The sequence below is a fragment of the Takifugu flavidus genome, chromosome 15 (assembly GCF_003711565.1).
Source record: "Takifugu flavidus isolate HTHZ2018 chromosome 15, ASM371156v2, whole genome shotgun sequence".
NCBI lineage: Eukaryota > Metazoa > Chordata > Actinopteri > Tetraodontiformes > Tetraodontidae > Takifugu > Takifugu flavidus.
This window is the reverse complement of record NC_079534.1, coordinates 1,861,640-1,885,270: the sequence shown is the minus strand read 5'-3', so window position 1 is coordinate 1,885,270 and position 23,631 is coordinate 1,861,640. Positions and strand designations below refer to the sequence as shown.

General features: G+C 46.6%; 2 protein-coding genes and 1 long non-coding RNA gene across 5 annotated transcripts; all 3 read right to left on the bottom strand.

Moving 5' to 3' along the window:
* Positions 1 to 976: 976 nt before the first annotated feature.
* LOC130538969 (regulator of G-protein signaling 21-like) lies at positions 977 to 3,275 on the bottom strand. Its single transcript, XM_057057034.1, has 4 exons — positions 3,257 to 3,275; positions 1,752 to 2,000; positions 1,511 to 1,677; positions 977 to 1,417 (listed from the first exon to the last, which is right to left on the bottom strand). The coding sequence occupies exons 1-4, from the start codon at positions 3,273 to 3,275 to the stop codon at positions 1,241 to 1,243; spliced, it is 612 nt and encodes a 203-aa protein (XP_056913014.1). The 3' UTR covers positions 977 to 1,240.
* An 891-nt stretch (positions 3,276 to 4,166) lies between these two features.
* LOC130538877 (regulator of G-protein signaling 21-like) lies at positions 4,167 to 23,101 on the bottom strand. 3 transcript variants are annotated; one of them, XM_057056844.1, is made up of 7 exons: positions 22,884 to 23,101; positions 21,876 to 21,994; positions 7,115 to 7,201; positions 6,782 to 6,886; positions 6,603 to 6,664; positions 6,111 to 6,277; positions 4,167 to 5,291 (listed from the first exon to the last, which is right to left on the bottom strand). In XM_057056844.1, the coding sequence occupies exons 1-7, from the start codon at positions 22,995 to 22,997 to the stop codon at positions 5,037 to 5,039; spliced, it is 909 nt and encodes a 302-aa protein (XP_056912824.1). In that variant the 5' UTR covers positions 22,998 to 23,101; the 3' UTR covers positions 4,167 to 5,036. The 3 variants fall into 3 exon arrangements, with proteins under 3 accessions (XP_056912824.1, XP_056912825.1, XP_056912826.1); XM_057056845.1 differs by lacking the exon at positions 21,876 to 21,994 and having other exon boundaries at positions 22,884 to 23,001; XM_057056846.1 differs by lacking the exons at positions 21,876 to 21,994; positions 22,884 to 23,101 and adding an exon at positions 7,987 to 8,076.
* On the bottom strand, positions 17,103 to 17,639 carry LOC130538885 (uncharacterized). The gene is made up of 2 exons (XR_008953994.1): positions 17,409 to 17,639; positions 17,103 to 17,307 (listed from the first exon to the last, which is right to left on the bottom strand). It is a non-coding gene; the product is annotated as an uncharacterized LOC130538885 (long non-coding RNA).
* Positions 23,102 to 23,631: the final 530 nt, after the last annotated feature.

Below are 23,631 nucleotides of genomic sequence, written 5' to 3'. Positions count from 1 at the left end.
CCACAAAGATAGGAGGACAATTATAGGTGCGTATAGAAGCATTTATATCTCAGTGATGACCGACATACAGAAAAAAATTTGTTTACAATCTGAAGGACGATGCACAAAATATATTCCTCAATGTGTTAAAAAGGGGTTGAGCTGTTATGTCATACTCTTTTTGGTGGTCTGTTTTACAGGAAGTGGTTTGTGTTAAGACGCCAGAGCCCCAAACACTCGCTGTCGTGACAAAAAAACTGTTATCTCAGACATGTTTTTTATCAGTGCCAGCACTCATCTGTGGGTTTCCTCCAACCGTCACTGTGTCGGTTCTTGAGCGTTCATTCCTTCCTCAGAACAGAAATGGTGTTAATCCCCTTTTCTTTACAGGACACTCAGAACACTCATGTGGCTTTTTCTAACATGAGTGAGAAGAGAAGAAGAAGTGAACTAGCCCCTGACATCACACACACAAACACACACACACACCACACACACACACACACACACCTAGTCCTTAAAACCAAGTGTTCATCCTCAAGCACTCCTTTAAAGTTGTGGGGACCAGTCAATATGGCCTCAATTCATAATAATGTCCCCACTTTGCTAGTAGAACAAGTATTTTGTAATTAATAAGGAGCAAAAACAAGGACTCACGCACACAGAAGAATATTGCTCAGCAGAGTGTAAAATCTTCTAATCTGTCTTTGGGTAATCTGATTAATAGTTTTACATCGAATCAGGTTCACTCTCTTTTTAATTAACGTTGGTGGTTTTTGGTTTTACATCTGTTTTAATCTAATTTGCAGCTGGTATCTGTTGCATCACTGTGACTCTTGGCTGTTTGAAGGACTCTGTTGCCACCTTGTGAATATGTTGTCCAGAAACCGGGTCAGTCGTCAACAAAGAATTTACATCGCATTCAACCCCTTCCCCCCCTGTTGTGAGTCATCCCTGAATTTGTGATTTTTTTTAAATCTAAAGATCCAAGATGAAATTCTGTGGGATTTTTTTATTTGCATTATTTGATAGTGTGTTGATAATACTTTACAATAATTTATTACAAACCTCATGGTGGGATAGATAATTACAGAATTATGTGTACAGATCTGACTGAATTAAAGTAATTGAGTTTAATACAAGTCTCAGAATCTCTCTGCTGTCGCAATCTGAGAGAAGGAAAAGCTAATTCTGCTAGGGTTCAGAAGCTGGAATGTGTTCAGCACACCGAGAGGAGCTCTACAACAGATGGGCAGGATGGTCACCTGGACTCGTTTCTCCTCAGGAGTCCCTGATAGATGTCAGATTTCAGGAAGCGTGGGTAGCAGTCCCTGGCCATCAGGCTGTAGATGAGCTTCTGCGCCGTGTCAAAGGATGTCAGACTCGGCTGGCACATATTCTTCGTGATGTTCTCTCTGGTCCCACAATCTATATTGACCTGAAATTACACACCGGTGCTTTTAAACAACCTTTGCTCTTTATCACCACAGCCACAGTTGTAGCCATCAGTAAAAGGTCCTGTCTCTTTTACCTGTTTGGGTGCTTCTGTCTGGACAAACTCTGAGTAGATCCTGTTGGCCGAGGAGATCATCTCCGGGACCGCCTTGATCTTTTTGTATTCCTCGCAGGCCAGCCAAAACAATATGTTCTCCTCGCTATACTCGGACTTCAGGAACTCACGGAAGGCGATCTGCCCGGCTGGAAAGGTGGGGACACTGATGTCAGTCTAACCAGGCGCGCCGATACTTGAGGAATCAGAATCAGAGTCTCACCTTTGCAACCCAGAACCTTGTCCACTGACTCGGCCCATGTCTCAACATCCTCCAGGGGGTCCTTGGGGAAGCAACAAAATCTACCCTTGAAAAGAGCATCGAGATCTATCACTAGCCACAGCGCACATCGCCAACACCACACCACTGGCCGAAATGTCAAGTTCAATTTAACAAACAGCGACGTCCCGTCACAGCAAAGGTGCGACTTACAGTGAGTGAAAATCTCGCCGGCACTTTCCACATGGCTGCCTGTCGAATAATGCAATCAAATATGCACAAAACTCACTTGATGGCCATCTCCTGGTGCTCTGTGCAGGGAAACCCAGATATGATCCGGCCAGACTGAAGGTGGGGTCGTTATTGTTGGGAAATAAAAGAGTCAAGTGTTCTAAATGACCACCCCTCCTCCCCACCACCATCACCACCACCATGCACACCCACCATGAATGGAATATATGGAAATTTGTATGCAAAGTGCCCCCGATGGGGGGGTGCGCACCGTTCCATGTCGATCGCACCTCAGTGAGACGAGAGCTGGGATTTATCCTGTCTGCATCACTGTTAATGAACATTTTGGATGTCATTAACGGAATTGATATCCGTCAAATTTTACATTTTAGTAGACTGAGGGCTTTTTGAAGGGCACCATCAGGAAGGGTTTATATCTAAATAATGATGAGCAATGGTCAGGAGGGTCTGGAAGAGATCCTAAACCATAAACAAATAAATATAAACAAATTCAGCATTAAGAAAAACTCCTTCCTGTCCCGCAGTTTGCATATGTGCATCAGGTTCTGACAAAAACAATGAAAATGTCTCAGGTTTGGTTTTCAGGGACTCAACAGTCGGGTTCTGTGGCACCGTCAGAAATGAAAGGAAAAGCTGGAGGAATTTTTCACCATCTAGAGCATTTAGAGAGGATGACTTAATCGTTGGTGTGTGTCCGGCGTGCACATCCTCAACCGATGTCATGGACGTGGCGTTAAGCGTGTTTACTCTAGCCGGCATGCAAATGCTCGCGGGACACACGTGGAGGACGTGGCTCTGCTCACTGGATTTTTCTGTAAGTTCATTACAAGTCTGTAGTTTAACCTCTCCTGACCTCCCTGACCACTGGTGGACGGGTAAACCCGTGAATGTAAATGACGGCAGGAAATGGAAAACACCCAAGCTGCCTGGATTTGCATGTGCTCAGAAGCAGCAGGTCGATGAATTTGTTTTTCAAAAAAGACGCCGCCAGGGAAGAAATGAGGCAGAGGTACTTGCACAGACTATTGATCATTCGGTCTTGTAGAGATTTGACCTTTTTCTTCTTCTCTCCTTTTTGATTAAAAGTCATGCTGAGTGGTCATCCTGTGGGTGTGTGTGTGTGTGTGTGTGTGGGGGGGGGGTATCATCTGACATGTTCTCATATTGACATTGACTGGTCTGTGTTCAGTATTTATAAGAACCTAAAATCTGCATTGGCAAAACTGCATTTCCCACTTCTGTCCTCTAGGGGTCACTCTGGTCCTCCACAGTCATCATGCATATTTATAAAAAAAATGATTTATTTTCCAACCAGCAGCATTGAGTCTGTACCACTGATCAAATTGATTTAAATATGATTGCCTGAGTTTTGTCCAGTGAAGGACGCTGACTATTAAACAAAGCAAACACGTCTAAGGAACAATGGTGGAGGGGGTCACGCTGACCTTGGCGTCGTCGAGGATCAACCCCGCTTTCATAAATCTGCAGCCTTTTATATGATCCCTCAACTCGCTTTCTTTTCTTCTAAGAAACTTTGGAGATTTGGCCCCAAGCCTGCAAAGATTGTTCTGAAAAACTCTCCTGCCTCCAGAGATCTGCCACCTACTCAGTGATAAATGAAGGAAAATTGTCAGCCAGGCGTTTCACTCACCCCCCCGACCAACATGAATAGATGCCTCTGGTTATCCTACAAATTCTTCACTTAAAGTACAGTTTCATTTGAAAGTGTCACCTTGAAACTGGCGCAAACATGGCCTTTTGCAGATGTAATTATGTCCATTGATAATTTGGGAGGTTGGAGACATCAAAGGCAAAAACGCCTTTGTGAGGCAGGACTGCGTTTTCTCCTGGGAAATGTAAATTTGAGATCAATGCTGCTAGATTAGAGCAGAGAAATGTGACTATGTGGGGTAATGTGCGAGCTGACGGAGCTCGAGGGTGCCAAACATCCTTCTTTTTGTCAACAGTGAGGTTTCCTACGAAGGATTATAAAAAAGTTTGGGCTGAGATGCCTGTACATTTGTGTATATTCAGGTATATTTTGCCATTTGTCTTTAATTTTTCAGTAATTTGCAACGCCCGGCTACACTAATTCCCCCATACGTGCGATGCAAACGCATTACATCTGCATTTATTAAATAGAAATTAATGACAACGGGGCGCCACTTTTATGAGAAACAGTTTATTTGAGTGGTTCTATATTATATACAATTTACATAAGCAAGGCAGCACGTTCAGTATGATCAATGCTATACATTTATTTTAATAGACATTAGCAAATAAACAACGGCATCACAGTGATGTTATTCAAACCTGTGTTTGACGAGTGTGACGACACTATGATATTTTGTAATCGATAGCACGGAGCTGCGTCCCTTATTAAAAAGTTCCAGTCGTTTGCCGCCGCCACCGTCACTGCAGGTTAAATTGAATCCATTTTAATGAGCTATGGTCAAATTAGCTCACGCCTCTTGTCAGAGGAATGGAAAACAAAGCAATGGAGGGAGATTTGTGAAGTGGAGGAAATGAGCTTCCGCACAGCTGTAGTTTGAGGAGAAACAGGATTTGTAATGCCAGAGTGGGGCACCGGAGCTGAGTGGTCTGCTTCAGGCCCCAGGTTGGTTCCCTTTCTGTGTGGAAGCTCATCTGTATGGTCTGGTTTCACTTCCTTTGATAAAGTGCAGTAATAAAATGCGCCGACACCCCGTCCCCCCCCACCACCACCACCACCACCATCACATCCCCCGACTGTAAAAATCCACAGACCCACAAGTTAAAGCAGACATGGACGTCTCTGGCTGAGAAGGTAAGCTCCAGCTGCAGGGAAAGGAGGAGCTAAATGAGTTGATTGATGCCAAGTACTACGAGAGGGTCGGTCTTTCCCCAATCATAAATAAAAAAGGAAAAACTATGCTAAGATCTGCCTTTACATTAATGTAACTGACAGGCTGCAGCGGTTCTGTGTGGGAGGAGACGACGCAGCAACACGACCTTCATGCTCTGCACGAGAACCCCCACCAGGCCTAGAGCACGGCATTACCAGGCAGAGGGCTCAGCGGCGGCCTCGCCTCTTTCGTTGAATACGCAAGAGCGCGACCTCCTGCGGAACATGGTGGCCCCTGGACCCCTCCTCCGGGTCAGGTGTAGGTAGGTGTCAGAGAGGAGGAACCTGGGGTAGGAGTCCTTTTTCATGAGGTTGTAGACCTGCTGTTGGGCCGCCTCAAAACAGCCCTTGGTGGGCTTGGCCATGCTCCTCTGGATGGCCATCCTGGTGTTGTAGTCGATGTTGATCTGAGGGAAGCAGATAAAGAAAAAGTGACTGATGGGCGCACGAATAAACAATGAAATATGGTTCCGAATGGCTGGGCGTGTCGGAGGGGCAGCGCACAATAAACCAATCCGATTGCGATCTCCCGCTCCCTTTAGGAAGCAACGGCACAAGATTTGCTGGCGAGATGGCAATCTTTCCTCACAGAGGCAGAAACAGATTTGCTGAATCTATCATTTATGACAGGGCGGGACAGGATATCACTCAATTCCAGACCCATTTTCCTTTGCATGTGCTGCATATTTGAGCCGTCTGGTGCGTCCCTGTTGACCCTCAGACCCGGACCTTCATCATCAGATGGCCATTTTTAACACGATATAAAGTTACAGTTACTTTGGGGGCGGGGTTTGATGACTGGTTACTCGTGAAGCTTCAAACTGCTCCCAAACAGCACCGTCACCATCTAGATACGTCTCTCTTTGTTCACTTTTCCTCTGGTGTTGAACAAAAAGTGAGTGCGTGCTGCTGTGTTCGACTCTACAGACAGAATGCCAAGAACTCAAACCAACCAAAAGCCTTTAGCGATCAGGGCCACCACAGGGCATGAACACGTAGCAGATAGCAGCTTCGTCCTCCACACAAAGGTAATGGAAACCTTTGAAACCTCAATCGTCTCCCATGGCAACGTCCGCATTACAAGCTGTTTTGTATGCGAGCTCTGCTCAATTCCATCAGCCTCACATGTTGCATTTAGGGTTTTTAACCATTTTTCAGACATTTAGCAGAAGCAGAATGGGCCGAGAGAGTGGAACCAAGCAGCAGTTTCTGATGCACAACCTTACCTCTTTAGGAGAGTCTGTCTCACAGAAAACCGTGTAAATGTATTTGGCTTTGGAGAGCATTTTGGTCCTCGAATCGATGGTTTTGAATTCTTCGCAGGCCAACCAGAACTCGATGTTCTCCTCGCTGAACTCTTTCCTGAGGAACTGAGAGAAGACCTCCACCCCGTCTGTGAAAGACAAACACAGTCAGACTGTAACCGATAAACAACTGCACGTCTGAGTTTCCTGACTCGGATGGACATTTTCAACAGAAATCGAACATTCAACTGTCACAGGGGGCATCTTAAAACGTACAACTCCAGTCTGCCTTGCGGAGCGATATTAAGGAAGTTGCAGTTTCAGTCTGCACCCGAACTCTCGGTATTAACTATTTATTGCCTCCGGAGCCGCTCTACAGTGTACAATTCAAATTCAAATTGTGTGACAGCGGAGGAAACTTTCTCGGACAGCAATTTGACAGGTGGTGTGAGGCGCTGGGGGTGCCGGGCTGACCTGAGTGGCTGAGCAGCTCTTCAAAGGAGTCGCTCCATCGCAAAGCCAACTCTGGCGAGACACTGTGGGATGATAAAAAAGACACGGTCAGCGCTTCTCCCACCAACGGGGGATTCTCGTGACACGCCGCCTCTCCATACGTGCGCCTGAAGTCATGAAACGAATGGGTTTTGCCTCACTTGTTGGCGGTGCTGTTTGTCGTTTTGTGAGGGCTGACGTTTTCATGGGAGCCCGACTTGGCCAGAAAAAGGCTCAGCCGACTCGTCCTCTCCTTGTCTTTTTGTCTGCCGTGACAGGAGAGAAACATCCATGAGGGTCCGCAATCCAGAGAATTCAAAGTAGGCAACATGATGGTGGTAGAAGCCACACACGCACATGTTTCAACCCTCCCCTGACAAAATGGCAACCGTTCCTCATAAAACAACTACGGCTGAAGGTTAAAAGACAAACTACCAGACAATTAATGCACTGGAAGCTACAATCGACACAAAATCGGGCGTAAAACAACCAACCTGCTGCTGTCTTCCTTCATCTTCGCCGCCTGCGTGGCTCCTGGACCCAGCATTCTGAAATACACTTCCTCCTTCTGGGCCGTGAAGCTGAATTGAGGAAATAGAAGAAGAAGCGTTTCCATGTCGGTCTGGGCTGTCTGCTGTGCAAAGCTGCAGGCCGGGTGGAGGCGGGGGGTCAAACGAACTGTTTGCTCAGAGACTCTCTTCACCTTTTATAAAGCCTGGATGTCTTTCATTCTACACACCTTCCACTTCCTGTAACACTGCAACTGTGAGACAGCCGTGACAGAAACCCCCCTGAAGGGGTTTGATAAGAAATTAAAAGGAAGAAAACAAATCTCCTCCATCAGCCGCACCTGCCGTGCGCTGTTGCTTACTTGTGTTGTTGTTTTATTAGCTCATTCTCGCGTTTCCCTCAAGATGCTTCAAATAATCCTGATTCTCCTCACTTCATTCATCTAAATGCTTTAGTGGTTTGCCACCGTTCCCACTGGTCGTATCCGAGGTGCTAAATGTCTCTTCTCGGTGGGCAGTCCTGGGATCTTTTAGAGGATGCAGGACTGTGAAAATGTGACAAAAAGAGGAGGAATAACAGCAGGCGGGAGACCGGGCACAGCTCTTTCCACAGCATCACAGGCATAATAGGGAAAGACTAACTCGCTGCGACACGACGGAAAGCAGCGGGGGAAGAGACGTGCAGTAGGATAGATGGAGAAAAATGTGATGTCTGTGTTCGATGCGACCGGTGAGGAACAATTACGCTGCTTCTTCAGCTCCGACGACAAATGAGCAAATTAATAAAGCGTGAGACTAAAAAAAAAGGCGACAGCAGTTTTATCATCGTAATAAAGTCACGTCTTTTCTCGGCGTACTCTTGCGTCTTTGTCTTTTGCTCGTTTGCACGGCACTCGGGCTCTTCGTCTTTATTTTGCGGAGTTGTGACAGTGCGTCTTCCCCACACGGTTAACTACTGCCAGGCTGTCGGGCCTGTTTACGAAACACTGCCATCCATCGGATGCTAAGTGCTTTTATTTTGAAGGCATGTTTACTGCACCGTGACCTGTAGTCAATAAAATGTGACAAGAATCTATCCCACAATGTTGGCTTCATGGCACAGTGATCAAAGCGATGTGTCAGACCAGCAGCAGGAGCAGATCCAATCCAACCGTACCTAGCTAACATTGCTATAGCTAACAACCTCCACTAACCAGACAGGGATGTTGCCTTATATCCAAACCCTTTAAAATGGCCACCAGGAACCAGGTTCTGACTATTTCAGCAGGCTTTACAGGCTTTACTTTATTTTGCTACTGCACACATTTGTGATGGCGTGTCCCACCGATGATCTTCCCCTTCTGTGCATTTAAGTTCCTGTTTTGTCCTTCAGACCATCATTGTCAACATCTGTGAATTCTCCCTGAATGGAGGCTTGGCTCTTTCCTCTCACGTAGAGGAACGGGGCGACGGGTCAATAAACCGAGGCTGCTTCCCTTCAGGTGAATTGTGGGCTGCTGACTCATTGAAACAACATTAAACAGCAGTCATTTAGCTTCACTCGCCTTATTTGTCTCTTGTCAGCACACCAGAGAGGAGAAGCAGCAAAATCGATAACCACCGTCAGGCACAAAAGATTAGGATTGTATTAGGTGATCATTCTGAAATTATACTCCCGATCACATCTTTAATTGTGTATCTGTTTCATCAGCAAGAGGGCACGCTGCCGATGGAACAAGCGCGCGCATCGACCGAGGCGATGTCGGTCAAAAAGCAATTAAAGATTTAAAGTTTGCCTGAAGTTTCTATAAACAACCGCCTTTGAATTCAAACATCACATGATTTTTGGTCGGTGTTTATCCGTCTGCGTTGCCAGGCATCGCGTTGATTTTTTATGGGCTGTCGTTGTGTGTTGCACTGCGAAAGAGGAAGTGATGGAGCTGAAACTGCAACTTGGTGACACGGCTAGAGGAGGAAGGACGGTTCTTACTTCCTGTCTGAGCTGCTTCTCCTCAGCAGGGATGCTTGTTTTGTTGCAGTTTTTTTTTTTTTTTGGACAATGCCGTCAGGAAATTAGATCAAAGTGGAAAACAACAGACAAACAAAAACATGCACGCAAAGTTCCAAAACACCCGTCAAAAATTCACTTTAATGCTGTTATTTTTCTGTTGCCAAACAACAAGAACGGCGGGCCTCTGTGGGACTGCTGTCACCCTGAAATGGAACACCGAGACTGAGATTGGGGTTGTCAGCTGGGGGTCAGTCAGGGATTGATCTCCCCCGTGAGGCTACAGTGTGACGGAGGACTTTCATCTGCTGCTACTGTACGCTGCATATTCCATTTGATGACATCAGATTAGAGATATGATGAGCGTCACTCAGATTTGAAGTGTGTTAGCATCTGAGATGTTTGCTTAAGAACAAACAAACTGAGTAAATGTGTTTGGAGAGTTTGTCCGTGAAGTGGGAAGTGTAGTTTTGCATCAAGCAACGCGTTCGATCATGTTTGACTGTCGCTGTTTTGTACTATAAAAACGTTACCTTTAACGGTTGTTTGGAATCAAACGGCATGACTGGGGGGGGGGGGTAAAAACAAGATATTGGATCAGATTTTATATTACAGCTCATGCAACCAACACATCAACTGTCCAGAGTCTCTTCTTGACTCAACTGGGACTGTTGGGACAGACCTCAGAACCACCCCTCGAGCCTGATCGGGCTGTTTCCAAAGCTGAAGCACACTGAGAACCAGTTCAAGGGAGACAACAAATTTAGGGTCTGTTTGTCGCAGTTTAACACAAAGACATAGCCTAGCCTTCATTTTGAAGCTAATCTCTGTCTTTTCTCGACACTTCAGCTCCCTTCAGTCTAGCCCATCGCATTGGTTCTCCCCTCTGCAGCCTCAACGGCCCTTCAGAGTTTTTCATTCCATTTTCCCGCATTCCTCCTCCTCCTCGTCTCCGGTGCCACTTGGCAGCCGCGCTACGCTGTGCTCTTTTTATCGTTTTTTACACTGTTATTGAAAAATTTCTAGGTAGACTAACAACAGGGGGGAAAAACATGCTTTGGCCCTGAGGACTGCAAATCCTCATCAGATTCTTCTTCTTTTATTGAGTTTTATTATTAAACACACCTACGGTAACTTTCGAATTAGCTTTCAAATGTGAAACGCAGTACCAAAAAAGAGCAGCGACTCGCAGATAGCAGCGTTTTATTTTAATACACCTCAAGGTTACAGTTCGTCTAATGTTCCTGTTCTCTGGCTCTGCGATCTTTACGGTAAATACTGAGCTATAGGCACCATGGTGTTGCTGTGCACTTTCTCTGTGCGCTGGTGAGAAACTCATTAAAACCCAGTTATTGGTTTCATGCACCGTGTGCATCCTAAATTAAATGAAGCGTAAAGAAGAAAAGGAGGAAATACTATTAAAAATTCTGAAATGAGGTTGTAATATCACTGTATTCTTCTAATTTATGTGAGGCGAGCAGTGCCGGCATCACCTAACCGGTACCATGAATGTGCCACTGTGTCACTGGTGACGGTGCAGATGGTGTTTCTACACCTGTGATTCCTGCAGAGAGTTGGGGGGGGCTGCACGTGCAAACCAACGCCAGCATGTATACAGCAGTGGAACCAGTTAGCATTAAATGTGCCCCTTTGGCCTCAAGCATGGACCCAATTACAGGCACAGACCAGAGATTTATCCACACTCAGAAATCCCCTCGGCCCTGACGGTGACACGGAAGCCATTATGGAACCACAAGAAAGCCGGAGGAAAAATGAGACTTAAACGTGTGGGCTGATGTAAAAGTGGGAGAAAACGCCACCTTTCAACACTTAAACTGATGACGCTCCAACTGGTGGTCCACTGTGCCGAGGTGACGCGTGTGTGCGTGCGTGCATGTGTGTCCTTTTACGTGCTACACACTGAGTTCTAAAATACTCATTCTTCTAGCAAACTGAAGACCAAGCGGGGAGTTTGGCCATTTGGTCCTCGCAACTTCAAAGGACTGTTTGAGGGTTAAGACCTGGTTTTAAGGTTGATATTAGGACTGGGTTCAGGTTGGGTAGCTGGGGCGGTTAGGAGGAATGTTGTTTTCTCACAAAGTAAGAAATATAACCACGTCTGTGTGTGTGTTTGTGTGTGTTTGTGTGTGTGTGTGTGTGTGTGTGTGTGTGTGTTCACACCTCTCTGGTCGGCGTCGGGTTTCCCTCATTAGAATTTACAAGAAGCTGGTGATCTTACAGGAAACCCCATTTTCAGATGATGTGCTTGACAGGGAGTGTGACATCACTTCCCGTCAGCCAGCAAGGCAGGTGCAGGCGGACATGAGGCGCGTCTGTGAGAACCCGGTCTGAAAGGCCGACGAAGCGGCTGTGTTACGGGAAATTACTGACGCGGTGAATGTTTTGATGTGTCTGTAATGATGAAATTAAAATGAGCCTCGGTTTTGGGTCGGTTTAGGGTCCCCAGTCAAACCAGTGTGTGTGTGAGACTCGGGACTCGGGGAAGATCCTGAGGACCTGGCGAGACCACTCAGAGAGGTGACAGTGCTAAACTCTGCATCACTCTGTGAAAGATGCTTACACTTGGTTGATGTTAGCAATAACCAGCTAACAGCTGCAGACCGGGAAGTGTGGTAAATTAGAGTTTTATCACTATTCAACTATACTGGGGGATTTTTCTCCCTTACAGTTATGGAGAAAAAGTCCATAAACACGTCTGCTAATGATTAGATGAAAAAAATAGGTGTTATAAAAAAAACCAACTAAAGTGTAAACAGTTTATTTATTCAGGACTTTAGATTACAACATTTATTCTGTTTTTTTAAAGTGATTCGGGTATTTTAAAGAGAACATCAGCACTTGAAAAAGGTAAATTCCTTTTCAAAGTCGAGATTTGACCTTAGCGTCCGCTATTCTCGCCAGTGGAGAGACGTTTGTGATAAGTAGGCTAATTTCTAAAACAGCTAACGTTTCCTCATAGCAGTCTGTTACAACCAGCCTTTTGGTTTTGTTAAATCTGCCAATGCTAATGTTCTTGCACAAAACCACCACAGCCACCTAATGTTCCCTTACATTAGCTACAGGGCCCTAATGTTCCTGCCACATGCACGCCACAGCCAACGTTCCCCCTTTTGTCTGTCACCTGGGTGATATTTCGGTAGCAGAAAAGGATTTGAAAAGCAAAAAAGAGATGTGTGAAATGTTTTCATGTAAAAGCTTCAATGCGAGGAAATACCCAGGTTACAATAAATTAGCAGGAAGTAATGCTTAGCTAAAATGTGTCACTAAGATAAGCCCTGAAATTATTTTAATCAGAAGAGTTAACGGTAATTTCCTGCCACATTGTGGTAATCCAAGCACGACCTCTTGACACCTGGAGTTGAAGAAGAGGCCCAACACCGCCCCCTGATGCTAATAAATAATACAACATCAGCATCACCCGCGCCCGGAACTACAGCTGTGGGATGGAACATTTCATTTAAATGGACGTTGAGCCGCGACCTCAACCTGCCGTGGCTGTGTGCCCACTCCGCCCCTGGAAATACTGAAGAAATCGCCGAGTCGGATTCCTGTTGCCTGTCCGTGAATCACAATATTTGAGATCTTCGCGCGATGATGTGAACTCGTCTTCCGGTTCTTTATCGTTTGAGGCTCATTTTACGTCCTTTAAACTCGTTCCTGAGGTTTCAGGCGTAAAAATCGGCTGTCATCTGGGACGGAGCCGAGTTAACGAAAGTGTGCCAAGACGGGGCCCCAGATGCGTCTCGACTTTATTTATTCATTGGCCGTGACTGCTATTGGACGTGCTGGTCCTCGGTGAAGACGCCCTGACTGATGTGGCTGCGGACAGGCCCGGACAGAGCTCTCTATCATGGCTCCTTGGTAAGCAGGTCCACATGCCGGTGGTGACGGATTCCACTCAGCCCCCGACGACACGCGCACACAGATCAGAATTAACACGCCCCAAGTCACTGCTGATCAATAATCATTTACTCCTGAGGACGAGCTCGCCTTTGTAGTCCTCCAACACCCCGCTGGACGTTTCCCTCGCGGCGCACGCCGTACTTTTACTGCCGGTCCAGAAAAATCGCCCTCACGGACGCCAACAGACGGCGGCTGCCAGGTTTCTGAACAGGCAGAACGAGTCATTTTAATCAATTAGCTCAGAGAATTTGTCGCTCGTGATTAGGCCGCTGGGGGGGAGGTGATCGATGGGCGCTCCTGCGCGGGTGGATAAGTGTCCTATTTTCTGCCGTGACGGACGCCGCAGACCCTTAATATTCTATTCAACAGTTTCTGCTCCAAAACAGGAAATGGAACACTGCAAAACATACAGGCAGGAAATAAAAACAGCTTCCCGCTGTGACGGAGATTGAAAGCGACGGACGTGTGTGGGATCCCCTGCCGTCCTGCTCCCGGATTGTAAAATTAAAACCGTAAAGTCGGTTTCATATTTATTTCCTCTCCGCCGCGAGCAGGTGAGAGGTGAGAGGTCAGAGGTCAGAGCCGGCACAACACCGAGGCTGGCAGGGATTCAGTGTCACCCTCAAGGACATTTTGGCGAGTCTAGAGGTCAGCGACCCCGCTCGATGTGCTTATACTGCTGAAAGCAAGTCACCCATGGAGCCTCCCAGCATCCAGAATAATTCGTAAAAACTTCCTTCCTTGTGTCATGTCTGTGGGGGAAATAATTAAAATAGTTGCTTCTGTGTATGTCGGGAGGAAAAGAGTCGCTATTTCGCTAACGTGACTACAGAGGACGCGTTTTTACCCAGCGCTGGCTTCTCAAAGGCCTCGGTGACACTTTTCCCGAAAAGTTCGCTTCCCTTTGCTCTTGCTTTGTTCCACGCCAGCCTAATTAGAGCGCGTTATTTGGCCGAAGGTCTGCGAGACACATTGCACCAATTATCAGCGTACGATAAACAGAGCGTTATCTGCGGAATCCCTCTGCCTGCCAGCGCACCAGGACGGGAGCGCGATTAATATGCAGGGAAACCAGGTCAGAGATAAAACCGTCCATCGGTCAAATTCCGGAAGGGGGGGGGGCAGCAAGCAGGATTTATCCTTCATGCAACAGAAAGGTAGCAACACTTCTGTGCACAGGCTGGGAAGCAGCCTCAGTATTTCTCTGCTTCTGCTGCAGCTGAACACAACAAACACATTTCTGTGAGTCACCGGGTCACAACTCGACTCCACAAACCCGAGAAATAATCCCAGAATCCCTCAAATTACCAGCCAACCTGTCATCCTGTCAGGAGCTTTTACTCCAACCATTTCCCAAACCCTCCACATTTGAACCGTTTACTTAAAATAGTGGAGAATATTTGCATTTGTCTCAGCCCGTCGAGCACTGGAGACGTGTCCCCGTCTTAGCTGGAGGGATGTAGCCAAACGGCAACAGCTAACAGGCGCATAAGCAACAGCTTGCTGTTAATATCAGAAATGGCCCAAGGTTTGGGTCTCATCCTGTCAAACGCTGTCGATTGTGACGTTTCCCCCAGTTTAGCATCGGAGCTGGAGCTGCAGTGGTGGAAGCGACTTGTGTGCTGCCAGGTTGCATCAGTGCAAAACTGGGAAAACGCGAGCTCGCAGGCGATTTCAGCGCGCCGGCGGAGGTGAATAGCAGAAATTTGTTTTGGAAAAAAACAGAATTATAATCTGAAGAACCACCTGCGGAGATGAAAGAGAAACTCGCCCCTCACTTCAAAGCGGCGGTCACAGAGGAGGAATCTTGACTTTGAAAAGAGCTGAAGAAGGATGACGTGTTTGTTTTTTCTCTTTATGACATGAAGAGCATTTTGGACTTCATTCCATTTTTGAACTGAAACTACTTTTTTGGCTCATGTACAACAGAATAAATGATGCATTAATTCCTGAGTAAATACATTTTTTTTAAGTTTTGCTCCTTTCATTCATATAAATATTTGAATAACCCAGATTTTCCTTTTTTATCTAATCACTGACTGAACTTCCCCACAGAAACAATGGCAAAAAAACAAAATCTTGTAATCAGATAATCTCCGTGCTACAACTCGCTAACTGTGAGTAAAAATCCAGGAAACCGGAGCACTTCGGGGGGATAAAAGCGCAGTTATCGATACCCGGGCCCTGTTTTACACGGTGGATCGCAGACAGGACGATCCACCTTCGTCTCCTCTGGCTGCTCGCTCCCTCGTTTCTAATGAAATTAGAGATGAAATCAAGCGTAGAGGCTTCGGTCCGTACTGATCCGCAGAGATCCGTGAGGGCTGACGTGCAAACGATTTCTTTAATTCAGCAGAGTGCAGGAAAAAAAAACCCCCGCTGTACTTCACAACCGGCTGCCCAAACGATTTTTTTTTCGCAAAAAATATCCCGCAGGAGCTTTTCTACATCATATGCTTGTTGTTTTTCCCACTAAAACCATACAAGAAAGGCGGAATTATGACGCTGCCAGAACAGAAGGCAGAAATCTGGGCAAAGTAATTCAACATGGCGCCGGCAGGGGGCGCCGGGACGGAGCGAGTGTCGCCTGAATGAGGTTGAATCGTTTCGTTTTTCGGAAATTGCGCTAAAGTCTCCGACGTTCCTCAGCTAGTATTGCGAAGTTAGGTGCACTCGAGTAAAGCCCCATTCAGAAGAAAGAACAGAATTTCACCTGAGAGGGTGACATTCACATAACATGGATAATGATGAAGGCTAACATCTCAAGCTAACACTCTGCAGGTGTAAGGCCGCACGTTTCTCACGGCAAATGCACGTGTCTTGAGAAGCCCGTAAATATAAACATAAGAGGATAAATGGAAGCATAAGTGGAAGTTTTAGTGAGGCTGTTTAGCTCGTGAAACATTAAATAAGACACTTTTACTGCTGATAAATGAAACATTTAAGCTCGTGGGTAATGGACGCTTCCTCTCGAGAGCCGTTTCACCCCTTCACGTTATCAGGTATCTGCATGTTTCACAGTTCCTTCCCACTCCGTATGAAATGAACGGAATATTTTCTATCCATTTTCCTGCCACTAAATGCATCCTCTCCTCTCTTGATAGCATCAAAAAGGCTTTTCTGAACCAGTAATGGCGCCTATTCAGCGGCGCTCATTGTAAAGTAATTGTAGGACACCATTATGGCGAATACCTTGTAGGAACCTTGTGTTTCTGTTTTGACGTGTAGACATTAATCACAGCAAGGAGACGACTTCTCTTAGAAAATATGTTGACAGCAGCTGCAGCCGGAGAGAGATGCATTCAGAGGCTACAACTGCACATGCTAACATTAGCATGTGCAGTACAAGCCAAGATAATGAGGTGACACATGAAATATGTATGGCGTGCAAGCTAGCAAACACTGCAGCAGAGCTCATCCGTCATTTATTTCACCTAAAAAAAAGGTGTGGATGGTTATTATTCCTTTACAGCAACCTTCCACGGGGGGTAATGGAGATAACTTTGGGGGCGCGCAGCTGTTTTCCATCTTTATATGTCTAATTTATGTGCTGGAGCCAGTTACAGGCAACACAGGCTGAAGAAGAATTCAGTTTACTAGGATAGAGAAAGAGAGAAAAAGACTGCAGCATATAAATTAGGAAATGTGGAAAACTGAGGTTAAACTTGACATCGGAAGGGCCCGAGGAAGCTGCCAAAATTAAAAAGGTGCGAACGAAACAGACCTTTTTTTTAATATTTGAACCGCCTCAAAGCAAAGAAAAGAGCAATCAGGACACAAACCAGCCTGCCGAAGATTTCAGGCCTTTTCCCTCAGAAATCAGCAGCAAATTAAACCTTTTTAATGAAGCACAGCAAGTAAACCCAGAGCTTTGTTTATTTCTTCACGCTAACGTGAGCCAGTCTGGATCAGCACAGGTTTCTGGGTTCATCTCCTGACGTGCTAAAAGGCCACAGTCTTAAAAGGTTACTTGTCTTTTTGAACGTTTTCCAACCGGCCGCAAAGGAACAAAATGGATTTTTCCGTCCCATCATCCACAGACACCTTCAGTTCAGAGATGAGTCCAGTTTGAAACTTTTATTTGCTCATTAACCCAAAATAATTAATTAATTTCCTGTTTTGGGCTGCGGTAGAGGCATGTATCCATCGAGCATCCATCATTATACACTGTAAAAAAGCATGTCCATGTAGGTCACTGTAATTTTTAAATTAGATTAATAAAACATTTAATATCACTCATAAACACACCGAGGGGTTTTGACGTAACCTGCAAGGACAAGAAAAGGTTGCAGAAATGGGAGTTATCTGCTGTTAGCAATAAATCCTCCATATCTCATCACCTCCACTTCCTCTTTTCCACATATTTACCTTTTACAGTCAATCCCCCTCATGCACGCGTCTCAGGCGCCGTCCATGTCGAAATGCATCGACGTGGCGCCGCCCTCTGTGCACCAATTAACCCGATTCGATCGTTTCCAAACCCGAGATTGAGCGACACGTTAGGATCGGCGCCGGCACCGGGACCCCCGCCGCTACAGTCCGTCTAACAAAGCTGCTGTGCTGCAGACGTGCATGTTAATGGAAAGCTTCTTTCTCTAATATCTCTTTGTCTTCGTGAATGGGAGTGTGTGGTCGGAGGGGAGATGTGTGTGTGTGTGTGTGTGTGTGTGTGTGTGTGTGTGTGTAAGGGGGGGGACTCTAGTCAGCATGATTTACTTTCAACGGAGACAACCGCTATCGCCCAAAAACAGGAAATTCAAGTGGCGAGGCTTCCTCTTGGCCTCAGAAACATTTTGCCGCGCCGGAGTGCCTCGTTCCTCATATTCAAGGGGGGATTAAGGCGACGTGTGTCTCCGGACACCCCTGCTTCCTGTTCTGAGGACTAATTAAGAGCCAAGAAAACAACATTCAGCCTGGAATACTCATTCCGCCAGATTCAAACGGGCTTCCAGAGACCAATCATCCTGAAAATGTCACTTTGGGCCTGACAGATCATTTGGCAAAGTAAATTAATCAGGACTTCAAACTGCGTGCCAATCACACTCTCAAACTAATGAATAATTAATTCAGGTGGAAACCGGGAAGGGATCAATGGCGGAGGTCTTAAGAATGCGGCCATAACAGCCCCTGACAGAAGAAGTGGTGGAATCGATAGATCAGCAGCCAGAAACCTGAGTCAGAGGGTTTTCTGTTGTGTTTAACAGCGCCCACTGATAAACAACAACGTGCTGGCTGACAAGCTGATCTTACTCTTCGATTTTAAAATTTAAAAAAAAAAAAAACAACCCTGCAAATCATCTCCGGAAAATCTCCGTGGAAGAGAGCGAGCACGGTGGGGGGGAGGGGCAGCCTTGTGCTCCTTTATTTACGGCGTCCAGTAATTGCCTCTTTCATTTCAACCGACTCACAAAGCGATACATGAAAAAGCTCCGTTGTCGTGTCTGAGGAAGGACGCGGTATTCCAGGCTCAATTTCCAGGCTAGATGAGACAGTATTCCGGGGTCTTGCTGGGTAATCGCCGGCCCAGACGCACACATGGGCTCATGATCTCAGTCACTCGTGCTTGTTTTTCCCAAACATAAAACAAACAGCTCCTCTCTCTGCCCTTCCGTAGGTCTACATGGAAAGGTTAAGGCAGGGTGCTAGGCAACCACGGGGTCAGGCGCGCTGGTAAGTCTCTCTGCAAGAACCCACACCAACACAATGCCTTGTACTTCTATATTTGTGAGGACATTCATATACATTCCCCAACTAACCTGCCCCCGACCTTGTAAACTCAACCTTAACACCACGTCTCAACCCTCAAACCTTTGAGGTTATGAGGACCGGCTTCCCAAAAAGGTCCTCACTTTGCTAGTCTAATACGGACTGTGGTACAACACACACACACACAACACACACACACACACAACACACACACACACAACACACACACACACCACACACACACACACAACACACACACACACACACACACACACACACACACACACACACACACACACACAGAGGCACTGCAGCTCATCAATAACACATCCGTCATCCGCGCTGTTGCCTGTCATGTGAAGGCGCCTTTGAGCTGTTTTCAGGAAGTTAAGTGATGCAACTTTCTGAGCCCGAATGCAGATGAAGTACACATATTCCTTCAGATGTTCAGGCGGGGCGGATGAGGGGTCTCTGCTGACATTATTGTTTCAGCACGGCAGGATGAAAGCTTCCAGAAGTGCCGTCACTGACCGGCTTCGCTCGTTTTAGCCCGACGCGCCGAGGAGGGGCATTTGCACATCTGTCACTCCGTCATAAAGGGAAGAGAAGGCGGTTGTTCACCAGGGCAGAGCTCAAGACGGCGCCGGTCTGACAATATAAAACAAGCAGGAGGCGGCACAGACGCACATTTACGTCAGCGCCTCTATAGCGCTCGGATAAATATGCCAAACATCAAAGATTCTAAATGTAAAATGAGTTCTGGGGCGCATGCCTTTAAAAGTAGATCACACATTGAAGATGGAAAGATTATTGTGGCTCAGCCGCCTGCAGCAGGTCTGATCAATGCAACACCAGAATTAAAGCAATAAAGCATATGGGATTTATTCACTAATCTGGGGGAAAGGGGGGGGGGGAGTCTGCTCAGGATCGATCCACCGGAACGGTGATGAGTTTTAAATCTTTCATCAGGCGGCTTCTTTTGTTGTCTTTGCTGGAGGAGTGTTTTCTTCCCTCTGTGGGTGCAGACGAGGCCGACAGGTGTCACCTGTGGAGTTAGCGTGTCCCCCCAGTGCCACACAGGTGTGTGAGAGACACAGATGTTAGCTGGACTGGAGGCTCATTTGCCCCCCAGCACGAGGTGAAGTTTCCCCACACTCTCCTGCGACCTCCCGGCCTTTGAAGCTCTGGGAATAATAACCAATTTTCCTCGGATGCTGTCCGCCCAGGATCTGTAAACCGTCTGTTGGCGCGGCGTCCCGGCAGATGTAATAAACAGCCATCAAAGCCGTTTATTCCCGACAGAAACAGCACCGATATGAGCAAAACCCAAACAGAACGGAGCAGAGCCGCAGAACATTTCCCTCTGAATTATTTAAAAACCGGCCAAAAGTTTCCGGGAACCCGGCATTTCATTAAAAACAACGGAATTTTATACCTGTTTTGCATCAAGCGTTTAAAGTGTTCACAGCTATTAGACTGTTAATGTTTGGCATTTGACTTCAGTGTAGTATAAAGTAAAAGTTTATTCTTGTACAGGTTTTTGTATTTAAACACTGAATGAGCGCTTCCACTGCCGGAGGAAGTCCTTTTATTAAATTCCGTATATCTGCGGATCTCCCCATTGTGTGTCTTCAATCAGATGTCATCAGAAGTGCCATAAATGAACAATGGTGGTGGTGCCCGCGCTCCGAGACCCGGCGCTCTGGTTAACCTTGATTCAAGTGTTCTGTTAGCAGTAGCTGGAATAAAGGGAAGGGATGTCAAAGGAACCCCGGGGGCCTCTGGCGCGGTGCGGCAGGAGACCATATGGTCTTTAAAAGCATCTTTCTCTGCTCCTGCTTTTAATTCTGACTCAGAGAATTAAAGCTGTTGAGATGGAAAAGCCCTGAATGTAACCTTCGACCTCCGTGCACACGGTCCTGGTATCGATCCAAGACCGGATTGTTCCAGTAAAAATGACCCCCTTTTAAACAGTAATATGGGAGTATTTAGCAGCCGCTGGTCTGTAATAAGAGGAAAGAGGTACAAAGGGATAACAAAAGAGGCCCGAGAGCTCCTGGGGGCTTCAGCGCCTCTCAGAATCAAAGGCCACAGTCTTTTATCTCTGATTCTGCGGCCTCGGCTCAATCCGTACTGATCTAAAATGACTTTCCGGTTCCAGAACATTATCCTGCCTCTGCACTCGCCAGCCATCAGCGGCGCACAGGTATTAATTATAAATCCATTAAAAGGGCTAGTTGGTGCACAGTGCCGCTATTAGCAGATGACACGCCATTATTTTCACCTCCCTGCTACGGCGCCGAGCCCCGCCGCTTCTTGGCCGGGTTCACGGGAGCGAACACCTCAACTCTCTTCCAGCTTGGAAACACATAACACCAGCGCGGGTCCAGGGAGTTGACCTCCGAGATGCATTAGCAGAGATGCTAACAGAAGTTAGCAGGTCCGACAGGGTTTCTAGACGCACTAAACAAGGACATGAAACAGGAAATTCTTTATTTAGGGAACCTGATACTTCACATCCCACCGACTCCAATCGCTCTGTGGTGCCAATTCCGACACCGATCCGGCATCCTGCCGTTTATTGGAACAGTCAGAACCTACCCTGATGGAAGGCAGCACTTATTTAGATGATACAACAACGGAACAATACAATAATTAGCTGCCATCGGCGGTATGGGACAACTAAACCAGGTTGCCCTTGTCCCTTCCACAGATTTCATCGTTCACCCCTCCTGATATTCCGGGCGCGTGATCAAAGTAGTTTATTTACTTGTTTTCTGCGTGTTACAGAAATAAATTGAAATCTTTCAGCCATCACACAACCGCACGTAATCTCAAATAAAGAAACGCAGGAACAGTCCCGGGCAAAACAATCCTAATACTCCGATGGCAGATAAAAACCGTTCCCGGAGGCGTGAAATGCTGCAAGAAATCTAAAGATACGAGAGCGGCGGCCATCAGCTGGGAGAGGGATCATGTGTCTCTGCCAAATCAGTTTGTTTGTGGAGCAGGTGGACCGAGTGCAAACAATAAAGCCAAGCCTATTCCAATTTGATTTTTCTGTGTTGTGCGGGGCAGATAAGCTGTAATCAAATGGCACGGTGCAGTTTCAGAGCAGGGAAATCTTGCCTTGGGAAATCACGGACATTTTTTTTTTCTTTCCTGTAGATAGACGCTCCCGACAGCGTTATCCTCCGAATGGTAAGCAGCTTTCCTGCTCGGCAGTTAGTTTTTCCACAAGCAGAAATCTGTGTTGAAATGAAGAAGAAGAAAAAAAAAAAAAGGCAATTTGACAATTTTTCCCCAATTTGATGAGCCAGATAAGGTGAAGGGACTAATTACGATCGCGGGTGACCACCTCAAATGAATTCCCGCCTGATTGGAGGGATGAGAGTGAGGATCTGACCCCACCTTCAGCGGTTAACGTCTATTTAAAACTGCATAAAAGAACAGCAGAAAGGCAAAAGATGCATGTAGGAAATTAGCCTCAGGCTAATCACAGTTTCAGAATGAACCATCTGAGCCCCCCGGGGGAGGGGAAGGGTGTCAGGGCACACCTGAACAGAAATTGGTTTATTTCATCCTTGCTGCTGTTGATTTTCCCTCTTCTATTTCAGTCCAAAGTGGCGCCGTGGCCGAAATAATGATACATGCCGCACTTGCGGTTATCCTCCGTCTCCTTATCGCCAGCCGCGCTCTCACAGACGGAACACCTGAGCTGTAATTCCTCCCCTGATTATCTCCCGTTGGGGCGCGCCGCAGCGATAATGTTTACTTCAGTGGCGTGCTGCTTTCAAGTGCAGCCAGCGCCCCCCCCCTGATGATACAAGTCCGTCAATTAGAGTTAACACCCTTCGTTTCAGACCAAGGCTGCAGGGGCCTGTGAGCAGACGTGACCGGTTTGTCAGCCTGGTTATTTTCGCGTCACATGTCGGGAATTCACAGCTACAATTGATCACGGCGTCATTTCAGTGGGTTTTACATTTAATTCCAGGAGACAGAAACAGGAAATCTATCAAGCTGAATCTTAGTGGTCACCACGTTTCACCAGGACCCAGGAAGCTCATTTCTCTCAGTAATCAACACGGCCGATTCTATACGAGTCCGATTACGTTACCTTAAAGAAACTGGACTTACTATATCAGAGGTGTCCAAATCCAGTCCCACGGGCCGCAGATTTTCTGTCCTACTGGGCTGAAAACACTTCCTCCAGGTGAAAGCTACCTGGTAGGACTGAAGTCTTAATTCCATAGTTTGATAATCCTCAGAGATGAAGAACTCAGGAGAGCGGGCAGAGACTTGGAGCAGGTTACCAGGACAGGAACGAGACCAGAAACCAGGAAATCAGTCCGCGGAACAATGCTGGAGAGTCGGGCAAGAGTGGGCAGGTGCATCACGTTGAGCTGACGAGCAGAGGGAAGACCCGGTGTCAGCTGACTGTGACAGGAAGCCTGGAAGGAAACAGGTCAAAAGAACAAACTCCATTATTTGTAATTAACTCAATGTCCTTTATGTTGAATTTAATAAGCCTAAATGTTCTCCATGTGCCGTGTCTCCTCCAACTGGAGAAATGGAGAAGTTCTGGAGGTGAACCAAGAACCTGTTGGCAGCATGTGTGAACGGAACGACGAGGAGAAACTGAGGCTGAGTCCTCTGAGGAACCTTACCTGAGACAGAGGGAAATGAAAGGTGTTTCGGGAGAGATGGGCCCAACGGAGAGGAAAACAAGCAACAAAACCTCTGGTGGCGGTTTTGCTTGAGAAGGAAAACCAGAACACCTGAGGGGGATTAGCACCTCTTCCCGGCATAACCTGCAAGTGTTTTTAAAACTCTCACGCCTGCGGAAGTAAGTCCGGAGATTTTTTCACCTTAAATCTGACTTTAT